Source organism: Lagopus muta, chromosome 6 (assembly GCF_023343835.1).
Source record: "Lagopus muta isolate bLagMut1 chromosome 6, bLagMut1 primary, whole genome shotgun sequence".
Taxonomy (NCBI): Eukaryota; Metazoa; Chordata; class Aves; order Galliformes; family Phasianidae; genus Lagopus; species Lagopus muta.
In genome coordinates, this window is record NC_064438.1 from 14,969,368 (window position 1) to 14,981,833 (window position 12,466).

Below are 12,466 nucleotides of genomic sequence, written 5' to 3' on the forward strand. Positions count from 1 at the left end.
CCTTTTCCATCTTCAGCTTTATCTCATTATCTCCCTGAATTCATTTCTTTAGAACTGGATAGAAGTTTCCTATTTTCAGAACTAGAATTCATGAATAAATAAGTCAAATCTGTTCTAACATGATTTCACCATTAAAAGGGCTTTGACAAACCGAATTCCCTTTTTCCCACAAGTCAATCAAAATGCATAAGGAACAAAAAAGGTCAAACTGTATCAAGTAACAGGTAAACAAAAGTATACACTTAAAGATATTATCAGATATATTAACATCAGTTGGAGACTACCTGTTCTAAAATGCACACACATTAAAGGACAATGTAAACATGTAAACATGTGATAGCCACTGACTTGCTGTTCCCAGCTCTTAATATTTGTGCAAATACAAGTTTTATTTTACTTCCTTACTAGTAAGGTCAAGGCTTGTGCTCCATGGATTCCTGGTTCACAATATATTTGCTTTCCACTCTATATCTGGTAATAAAATCTAATTATTAAATACTGTGATGTAACAAGTGGCAAATAAATTTATTTTTTCCTAAATCTAGTTTAAACATTAATTACAAATGCAGCTGTATGGCAATTATGAAGCTAATAGGTAGGAAAATTTGAGCTACTGCTTGTTCATGTGACGCATTTAACTGAGTTCTAACTAAGCTACAGACATTTGAAACATAGCTGCCCTCATGTTAAATGCTTTCTGTTCATTAGCTCTGTTGTTGTATGGAGTCAAAATGCACGTTGCCCAGATTTGCTGGCATATAATTCATGGTTATGGCTGAGTTTCCTTTAGAAAAGGAACACAGAGTAGTTGCTGATGCCTGAAAGTGGGAAAAGCATTTACCAAAAATGTTGGTCTCTGTATTAGTACAATCCAGATGAAGAAAAATATAATTAATATCAGCATTTTCTCTTTGAGAAAAATAGGTGCACACCAAGTCTCTGTAATCAGTCTGTAGACTTTGATGTGAGATCTTACAGATAGTCGAGAAATAACAAGAAGTATCTTTATTTTCACTACTGGAAGTAAATGAAAATGAAATGAGAGAACCAATGTCCTCATTCTCGACTAGTTAATCACTAGAAGACAAACTGGGCTTTAAGGTACTCTGCAGAGATTTTCTTCATAATCATAGAATTAAAGGGGAACGTGATGTCTCACAGTTGTATCATTTATTTTGTGTTTTTGACCCAACTTCATAAGGAGGTGTTACAGAACAAATCAGCCCACGCTGCTTCAGTGATAAGAATTCAAACTGGTTCAAGTACAGTGAGAGCAACACAAAATTCAGGAGTAGGGGAGCTGTGTGTGGGTGATGAGAGGGAACTTGCCTTCTGTCTATCCCTATGCACAGAATAACATCAGATGAAAACTCTTTCTCACTGTGGCAGGCCTTGCTCTGTTTGTTTTGTTGTGTTACCTGTGCACACATGCACACAGAGTGTTTTATTTCAGAAACACTTTAAATGTTTTGTCCAAGTTTGTCATCAGGGCAGCGGACATGCTTCAGAGAACTTTGGGAGTTGCAGGCTTTCTCAGCCTCTCTTGCTGGCAGTGTACAAAGAGTGAATGACACCAGCTGAGGTCCCCACAGCTATAGTATTGGAGGTATTCATCAAAGTGAATGCCAGAGGCATAAAGCCAACACAGGGAGGTCTCAGGCCATTGTCCTAAAACGAATTATAATTAAAAGTTAAGTGCAAGTTAATGAAGTCTTTACCACCTCTAGAAGCGTATGTTTTAAATTATTTCCTACTGTGTTGTTTTTTTTGTCTAAACAAGTATATGGGAAAGACTTGACTTTACAATTGCTGAAGTACTAAAGCACTTTTGGAACAGTGAAAGAGTACTTTCTGATAGTTTTATTTCTTTTTCCTATGTACACTCTGTATTTTTTAGTTTATATTCAGATTTGATCTCTATGTACTTTGAAGCAAGAAATGAAATCTTGTACAACACCCATAGCCACTATGTCTCAGTATACTGCAACAGAAAGTAATTTGCATTGTTATACAAATATAAGATCTAAATATCTGCAGTCAAATACCCAGTGTCAGCCCTAACAATCCACTCCATGGAATTTTTTTCTGCTTGTAGGTGATGTATCTCATCTCTTTCAAAGACAAGAGGATAAATTCCAGAATTACAGAACATGGTCTAGATACCAAGGAAAAGAGTTATCTTGATTTTGGTGACCAGAAGGATAGCATAAAGTGTGGGTTTGTACTAAAATCAGGAGGTGGATTACTTAGTCTTTTATGGCACAATCATAGTGGGCTTCTTTTAGATACTGCTTGGAGGGGAGAGTTGAAGTGCCCAAAGATGATAAAGAGATGTGTGCAAAAAAGTGCACAGAGTCATCATAAATATTACGGGATCTGAAGCTGCAACATAGACTGTTGGTAAGGACATAGCTGGTTACAACTTTTTTGTCACTATTTCTCAGTTAAAAAGATAAATTTTTTTACCACTTTTTGAACGTTCTCTGAATATTCGTCTATTTTAATGTCAGTTTTCTTGGGAAAATATCTTGGCAGCAAGTGCAATCAGCTGGCTACGTAGCATCTGCCTGCTTGATTGCCTGCCAGCTTCTTGGACAAATATACAGGAGCCTCTGAAACGTGCAATAAGCTTAGCCTACAGAAGCAGCAGTGTATGTGACTCAGTTTTGTGCAAGACAGTAAGGAGAAACAGATAGAACAGGTAGAGCACATAATACTTAGTCATTTCATGCTCACTTGACAACCTGGTCTAGTCATTGCATTCTTCTTTTTCTTCCTGTCATGTTTTTCAAAATACTGAATTTTCTGGCCTTTGTTCAAAGAATCATATTTAAAATACCCAATATTTACTGTTTGCCATGTTATCTGTAAGTTTTCCTTTAAGCTACCTTTAAAATTTGTTTTTTTAATTCTAAGACCAGTCTTAGAATTATATGTGATTATATTTTACAGTCTAGGAATATTTCTAACTCTTTCCAACGTGGTGGATAAATCAGTAATATCACACTTTTTCCCACCATAACACAGATAAAAGGGATTTCAGTTGTTTTGTTTGGTTGGTTGGTAGGTTGGTTATCCATGGCCAGGACAAAATTCTTATTTATATTAATTCAAAATTCTCTTTATATTAATGATTTGCAATTTTTTAATGAGAAATGCAGTCATCTAAATGTCTATTTTCGCTATGGGATTTTATCGTTTCTGGTTTAGTCAGCAGAATTGGCCTAAAATCCATTTCATGCAGCAATCCTATTTATTCAGTTCCTCCTCTGAAACATTTCAAACATCTTCCATACATTCAAATACGCATGTACTTCAGCAGTGATAATACGAAATACAGAGTTACGTTGACACAGTCTATACCAAAAAACTCAGTTTAACCATTTCCATCAATTCCACCTTCCATCAGCACACCACGAATGGCTTATGACTCTCCATTACGACTGATGCTACAAGACATTGCTGATTTTTTCCCTTGGAATGACAAAACTTCTTTTTTTGCCTTTCTAGTCATAGTGAATGTCTCAGTCATATAGAATAAGGGTAACCTTGTTCTACTCAAGAGCTTTATTTTACCTTATTCTGAAACTGATTGTTCAATGTATTTAATGGTGTTATGAAAATGTTAAACGGATATTTAATGGTGTTATGATGATGTTATCATCAATTTTCAATATTCTAAATACCATCAATATTCTTAATAGCATCAACATTCTACAACATTTATTTGAAGGTCAGTCTTCTAGGATAATTTGGCAGTTCAAATATGTGTGATTTTAGTGGCGTCATGTTTTTAATAGCATCAGAATATCTCCAAATGATTTAAATTTTGAATAAAATATTGCAGCTCAAAGAAAAATACAAATAACAGATCAGTTGTTGTGTCAGGTTTCTTTCTATCAAAAAGAGCAAAGGAATCTTACAAGCACAAGCTACCAAAGCTGGAAATCACTGGAACTGTGTTGAACATAGGACTATTCAAATGCTGTATTTTGTATATCCAGACATGTTTAAGGTTGCTAAACTGATGCACAAAGGAATATATTACTGAAGGTGGAATGTTTTCTTGGAGATCTTAAAAGCATCAGAGTATCCTAGAAGTAGGTGTACCTACATAAATTGTACTTTGCAAAACAGTCTGTTACTTACATAAATTGTTTCGGCTCTCAGTATGCATAACTTCTGGTTTAGCATAAATTATTTTGGTATTTCTAATTCTTTCAGAATTACACATCATTCTGGAAAGTAAGCTATAGCTAACTACTGAGAAAAGTTTACTAAGAAATATGCATGGCCAGTATCTACCTCTGTTCATCTGTACTGCACTGATTACTGAGAGTTATGAAGTTATGAGATTACTAAATCGATTATAACAATGACATGGAAACAAAACTAGCATTAATTAAGGGTGTCAGTGTCTCATTAGAAAAAAACAAAACAAAACAAAACAAAACAAAACAAAAAAAAACACCAAAACCACAAAACTGGATAAATTCCTCTGAAATAACTTTTTAATTATTTAAGGTAATTTAAGCTAATTTTTATGTAGCTGTTCTGTGTAAAATAGCTGTCTGATTGCTGAGCATTTATTCACCTTCCACAGTCCTACAGTAAATGCTTTATTCTTGAACCATAGTTTTGACTTGTCTGGTTGAATATACTTGTAGGTGCTGCTTATAACCTCCTGCATCCCAGAAGAGACCTCCTTAGAAGACAGATACAAGATTTTAATATTGGAGACAAAGGTAATTCTCTCATTACTAGAGTTGATTTTGAATGTTCAGTTATTCTAACTGTACTGAGGTGAAATCTGTGAAAAAGTTCTGTAAGCAACAAAAGGATGCATTGGGTGCCACAGATTCAAAGATTATTAAATTATTCTTGTATCTGACAGGTGAGTGCTTTTAGACTAGAAGCTCGCAGTCCGGTTGAATGGTGGGATATGCTGTGATTAGCATATAGATGTGGGCAAGCACTTGGTATGAAATTCTCTTAAATGCCATTTTTTGACTGAACAGGTGTTTTTTTTCCCCACTGTAAATAGTTTATCTTATTGTTATTCATTTACTTTGTTTTGTCATAAGGCAGGTGTAAAAAATGTTTCAACAGGAATTTTGGAGTTTGGGGTTACAATTCTATTATCAACAACCATACATTTTACCCTTCAGTTGGAAGAAGCATGGTAAAAAAGGAAGATGAGAGGGGGAAGAAAATGAAGGCAGACCTTCATCTGAATTAAAACTTAATATTAATCAAGTCTGAAATTAGGTTAAAGGATTTTTACTGTCTCTCCTGCACATCTTCCCATTGCCCAAAGGGGTAAATTTGAGGACATGACGAGGAACTACGTTTTAAGCAAAATAATGATATCAGAGAAAAGGACAATTGAAACCCAGAAGTGTAATGAGTTTCTTTCAGTATTGCACGGGTGACACAGGAAAGGCTGAAGAGATTCATATGGAGAGGGTAAACCATTACTTCTGTGTTTTATTAGGAAACTTCAGTGATTTCTGAAAAATGACAAGATCAAGCAAGTGAAGTTCTGTTTATATTCTGTCAGCTCAGGGTTGGCAGTGATAACTGAACATATCCTGTCTCTCCGGCATTTCAGCTCTGATGAGGGGAGATCAAAGAACGGGTGCTATTCCTTTGGGTTGTTGGTGGAGACAATGACATAGTTTGCCCTCTGCCCTTGGCAGTGCTAAGGTGGTACTCAAGAGCCTTTTTAGATCCTCTACAAGCTCAAGAAAGAAGTTCTATCATTCCTGTGCTTGTACCAAGGGCAGCCCATTTTACTGAGGTAAACTTTATCATTCTTCTTGAAATGCAGAGATGAACAGAATCAGTAAGGAGAGTGGATAAAAGTTAATAAAAGAAGAACTTTTTTTCTTTAAATCTAAAATCTATATCTCTATTCATTCATGCCATCTTATATCCAAGCAGTCTTCCCAGCATTTCCAAATCTCCTGCATTTCTTTCTTCTGCACTTGTGTTGTTCCAACATTGTTCTTCTCCTTATCAGGTAGAATTTGCATATTATTGATCTCAATTGCTTTTGGGTATAATAACAAATTTATTCAGTAAGTGAAGTTAAATGTGATTGAACTGTTACTAGTGGAGATCAGTATAAAAGTCTTGTAAGAATGATAACACACTGAAGAAGGTTTTTGTTTTCTTTTTTCTTTTCTTTCTAAAGGCATTTAGGTGTGCTGAGCTTGATGAAGAGGAGATCCTGTTTGGCGGGTGCTTTGCTGCTACAGTTTCTGAAAGCCATGGGAATGAGGGAGGGCATTGGAATTCTGTATATAAAGCATCCAGGCTTGAAGAGGTAAACCTAGAAAGTGGCGGTAGCAGGAGCACTGCCCATTTGCAGCAGAGGAGGGTACTGGAAAAATATCTGTGTTTAGGGCATGCATCATGTTTCTGACAGCACTGCTGCTCATCTTCTACAGTTGTCTGCAATGTGCTGGTAAGTCTAAAATGTCCACTTTCCTCTCTGTGTATGATTTGAAGGAAAACGTGTATTGTGACAAAGTAGGAAACTCCACTGTAAAATTACAACAAATAATAGTACGATTCAAGTCTTACTCTCCTTTCCTGTGACCATCAGACATTAAACATTTTCTTTTCCCTCACCACTTTTAAATACAACTGTATATTTAATAAACACATAACCGAAGTAGGTTGTTTTTCCTAACTTAAGTATGAAATACAGAAATTATAATAGTCTCTAAATACAGGAAATACTTTTAATAGACTAATGTTCTCTTTCCTAGCTTCAGAGTGCCTTTATCTTTCAGATGTTATTGATGTTGTGTCCTACAGATGTCACTGGAAGTTCTGAAGAAGAGATTGTATAAACATTTCAAAATCTTTTCCCATTGTTATACAAACTGCAAAAAAGTTTTCAGTGTGTGCTATGTGATGACATCTTTTTTTTTCCTTTTTTTTTTTTTTTTTTTTTTGAGAAAGAATGCTGAATTGGAGTACATGCATATTATTCATATTATTTCAGTCTATTTGATTTTTACATGACTCTAGGTATTCCTGCATATATTAGTCAGTATAATTCTTTAGTCTTATAAAGTGCTCAATTTTCATCTAACTTATCTGGCTGTAGTTTTTTACTAAGACTTGACAGGCAAGTTAATTAAGTTTATAGCTACTCTGCCTTACTCATTCCTCTTCCTGTAGCATTTTCAATGGAGAATGACACTTTTTCGCCCATGGTTTGCTATTGTCTAAGATAATGTCTTCTGTTTTATCTCTTCTGTAGGTTCTCAGTGATTATCAGTTGTTACAGTTCTAATTTTAAGAACATATTGCAAACTGCTAAAAGGCATACTTCACTTACTTTAGTTTGAACAAGTTAAATTTATTTCTTCTGTATTGTATTTACTACATTTAACAGACCATATAGTTCTAATTGCTTGAGGGCACATATTACTCTTAAATCACTGACCTAAACTGCAGCACTAGGGAAAAAAAAAGTTACTCAACTCTTTTGTAGACTCTTTTGTAGACTCTAGAAATTGAGCCAATTTCTAATCTCAGTTATATTGTTATAAATCAAGTTTAACTCTGTTCACTGTATTAACACCATTGTAACCAAGATCACTTCAAGCACCTTAACCCTGGATTCTGACCCAAAATGCAAATGCCTATACGTTTTAATATGCATGATTTTGTGTATCTGGGGAGTAGATATATCACTATAAACATTAACTTTAACAATCAACTGGACAATTTCTGCCGACCCCTATTCAGCCACAAGCTTTCTTTATTACCTGGACAAATACAGATAGAATCTCATCTCTAAAGGATTGAGTTTTCTAGGATGGAACTTCTGTTGAATTTAAAAATAAAAGTCTAAGGGTAGAATGTAGAATAGCAGAGCGATCTTTTTATCTTGGGGTGTATCAGCAAATATTTAGCTTGTGAAATGTAATGCTATGTTTGACACTGTGGGGAAAAAAAAAAAGATTTCATTTTGTTAAGTTAGCTTTAAAATCTGACAATTTTTGGAGTAACATCTGAATCATAAGAGGTTGATCTGTATGTACTAAAATTGGCAAATAGGCAGGATGTTCATTATTTCCAACTTCAGATCCATGTTCAGTCACAGAACCATAGTCCGTTCAGAATGAATTAAATAAAAGCAAGAACTCCAATTCTTCTTTTCATGGATCTGGATTTTGAGCCTATTGCAAACTGGAAATAGTTCATAAAATTGCCAGGATAATTTTATTAATATCCTAAGAGTTAAATGTGAGAAAAAGAAATGCTTAGAATAATTACTGTAATCATTTTAATAGCATCATCTGACAGAATACAGACTGATTGGCAGATGGTCAACAAGTAGCTCTATATTTGTTTTAATACCCACTCTGTGCAAAATAGTCAAGTGGTGTCACAACCTTAGGTATTTCTAGTACAACCCTCACACACCTCCAGGTGATCCAGGATAATTATCACCTTCTTCTTTTTTAATGTCAATACCAATCCTGGAGTATTTATAACATATTGTAACTGTTTCACATGCTTAGACTTACAAACTTTAAGCTTGGATGGATAACAAATAAGCTTTGTAAACTGTTCTGATCTAAAATATTTGCCATTGTTGGGCTTCTTGATTTATTTCAAGCTTTCTGGCTAAATCTCACTTAAATTAATGCTTTAGACATGTTTTCAGTTTCTACAAATCAAATATCCTCTGATTTTACACACTCTTAAATCCCTTGAATGTAGTGCTTGCAGTTTGAGATTAAAACACAGTAATTATAAAACTATAAATCCAACAAAAATAGATTATAATAGAATAGTAATGCAATAATAAAACAAGTGGAAACATAAAAATCAAGGTGTTCAAAAAACATAGCAATAACTCTAGGTTGTAAACAGTGCCTGTTCAATAGCCACGCAGACTCATTCTGTCACTCTTTTTGATGTACTCAGTGTGATGCATGGCTCACTGGGAACATGAGAACAGAAGAAGCAGTGTGCTGTATACCACATAATAAACACCACCTCAAGTTCAACAGTGCTGTGTGGAATTGTCTGGAGAGTCTCTTACAGTTGGTGAGCTCTGTAAGAGCCTTTATTCTCTTTGTTTCCTTAAGGAAACAACAGAGTCTTGCAGAGCTGAAGTACATAAATTGTATGTAGGCCTGGCCTGGCTTCTGAGATTAAAGAAGCCTTCTGTCATAATGTACCTTCATGTTTTCTCTACTGCAAAAGATCCTAAAGGTGGAATGGATAATTATATGCTTTCTAGAGGATATTTACTTCTACCATCCAAGAAAATACTGGACCTGAAAAACTTCAATAAATGAGTAACATGTTTCTGAAGCATGTGGGGGTATTTTTTTCTGACAGTTTCCTTTAGTTATTTATGTCTAAATATTGACTGTATGAAAAGCTGGCTCCATGCATGCTCTGCTTGTATACCTGCACAGGGTTTACTGTTCATAGATTGTCCATAGAAGCCCTTTTCAGCATCTTACACTCTTCTCACTTCTTTGCAGGAAGCAAGCTGCTAGTACAGAGAACCTTTGGGTACATATGAGATCACAGTGCTGTTGTGCATGTCTAGGGGGACTCATTTCGGAAAGATAATACTGTATTCCACATTTGCTAAATGTTCCTTGGCTTTTCATCACTAGACAGACTGTGAAGAGTTGTGTGAAAGGGACCAGGTAGCAGCTTTCATCATTCTGCTTGAACAAGAGCAGCTAAAGTGGCTGCTAGGCCTGGGGATTTCTCACTTTTGTGCTACAAATAGCATGATGCTTGTAAAGAACACATGGGATATTACTTTGCCCATAATTTCCCAGTTTTGGCTGGTCCCTCTATTGCATCTGCTCATATGATGGACTAAGAATTCAGAAACATGCAACAAAATTTATCCCATATGTTTTTAACAAGGAAGGATTTGAGGCTTAAGTACAGGAAATCCTGTATTACATAGGATTTCTGGCAGTCTTTGGTAATATTTTATCATTTGCAGAAAAATTTTCTATCACAAGCAGAAATATTTGGTTTTCCACAATAATTATCAGGACACAATTCATATATGCCCGCTGTGCTTTGGTTTGTACAGTATTTAAAAATAAATCAAAATAAAGATAATAAAAATGATTTGCCTATAGAAGAATTCAACTATATTGTCTTTTTTCCTCCTACAGCTTTTGAGGGAGATTACTGGTCCCACTTTTTTCTCCAAAAACAGAAAGAAACCTTGCAAAGAAGTAAGTATCTGACATGTTATTTAATGTTCATGTTGCAGCTCTGAGTAACGGCTCTATTCAGCATCAGTTCAATATTGCAGAAGACTTTGTACAAAACATATACTAAAAATAAATTCTTGCCTCAAGGAGAATTGGTTTTAAAGGATTAATTTTAGAAGTTGTAAATGAGGAGTTTTGCCTGTTAAAGGGTGGTATTGTGTTTTGTCTGGCTGTGGTAAGTTTAACACTAACTGGAAAATGCTTTTGTCTACCATGCTGCCACGTTTTTGATGCCACAGGGCAGAAGAGATATGAGCAGTTACAGTAACTTTCAACTGGTGGGATCCAAATTTAGAAATTTAGAATTTAAAAAATCGTTTTTGTGATCCATTTGGTTTTCCTTCCTGCAGATCACGGTCTAATAATATTATATAAGAGTTTAGGGAATTGATTCTTTTGAATCATTTCCAAAATCCAGGAAGGAAAGTTGATTCTATATATAGGTTTATTTGAAGATTACTTTAAAGATTACAGATTGCCCTTGTAAATAAATATGGTGTGGGAACAGAATATGGAATAGTTCTTCCTCACTCTTATATCCAAGCAAGGAAGACAGTCTGGATATAGCTCCCCTTCAGCATCCAACTGTAGCTATTGTTGCCACAAGTCCTGATAATTTCCCAGAAGATCTCTCTCAGCTGTGAAGAAAGTTTGTCTGCATGCATCTTATTCTGTAATCAAAGTTGACTCCAGCTGCCTACTTACTGCTAATTTGTGCTAGTCCTTCTGAGTGTAAGAAATACAAAAAGATGATAAAATACTCTTACTAAAAGTGAAAAATTAGCATTACCACTCCAAATTGCTAAAAAAGGTTAGCTACCAGAAGTACTACTAGAGCAGTCAATATAATTGTTTGTTTATAATTAATACCATAATTTATAATTTACATTATAATTCATAATTAAAATGGTAACAAAAATTATATAAAGTACAAATGTTATTATGATTGGCATTTTTTTAGGCAGAAGTAGCAAACAAAGAATGGCTTATGTTATGTGTATGCTCTTCAGCTTAAGCATGGAAAGGCTACAGGAAAAGCTTCATTAGTTTATGTTAAAGGGAAAAGTAGATAAATGCATCCCATTAGAAGAATTCAGCAACTCATCTCTGTGTTCTGTCAGCTCTTAAAACCAGAGCTCTTAAAACCCCAACATTGTGGGGCACAGATACACAGAAATTAAACAAAAACCTCGAGACATCACTTAATTAAAAACTACTCAAAAGACAAATAACTGTCATCTGATTTTAAATTTTCTTGAATTATTCATACTCCCATTTGTTACTTTTTTTAAAAATAAGATTGAAGTAACAACAAATAAACTGCATTCTGCAGGCACTCTGTATTCATAGAAATGGACACCTATTGCACTGTGACCGTAATCATTCCCTGGCATCCTCTGAAAAAGCTGGGGTTTTCTGGTCATATCTGTTAAGCACAACATTGAGCCGGCTAGGTTTGGACATGAAGGATCAACGATAACAATTAGCCGATTCCTATTTTCCAGTTAGACGTTCTGGACAGCCCAGAAGTATGGAAGAGGAGTACTTTGTGTCAACAGGTAACAGCTCACTGGAAAACAGTTTTTTCTACAGAATAAAAACAACAGTATTCTCCAAACATTACATCGCTCTTAAAGAGCAAAAATATGTTTCAGCTTTAAAATAATCAATATAAATTGCAGGTAGACATTGCTAACCTTACTTGATAGTTTCTGCTTCTAAGATACAGTCTAAAACATTGAGCTTCATAAAAGTAGATAAACAAAATCATTGAACAATGACAAGCAATGATATAAGACTGGAAATAGATAAAAAAATGATGATTTTACTTACTTCAGTTGTTTTATCAGCTTCAGAGGGACTGTTCAAATGCTCTAAGTAGGTATAGAAATGTCTGTAACATCAAATGCTGGAGTTGTATCTCTTTTCATGATTCATGTCAACCTCCTAGTATCTGTCCTTTCAGTCAAGAAGTGATTGTTAAAAATGATACGTGGTTAAAACATTCCCTATATTTGCAATGTTGGTTTGAACTTTGCCACACAAACACAGAACTAAAATAGTGGGGACTTAAAAGTGGTGTTTTGAAGGCTGTCTTTGGATACTCATGATCTGACTGTGCAGGGAATTCATGACACTTAGATAGGCACAGATAGCCCCATAAATGTTGTATCTGGGAT

General features: G+C 34.9%; 1 protein-coding gene across 1 annotated transcript in view; it reads left to right on the plus strand.

Moving 5' to 3' along the window:
• The first annotated feature begins 5,333 nt into the window (after positions 1–5,333).
• Positions 5,334–12,466, plus strand: part of MUC6 (mucin 6, oligomeric mucus/gel-forming) — a 38,887-nt gene continuing 31,754 nt past the window's right edge. The window contains exons 1-2 of the mRNA XM_048948243.1: positions 5,334–5,400; positions 10,185–10,247. Of these exons, the coding sequence (XP_048804200.1) occupies positions 5,334–5,400; positions 10,185–10,247 (130 nt within the window). The remainder of the gene's footprint in view (positions 5,401–10,184; positions 10,248–12,466) is intronic.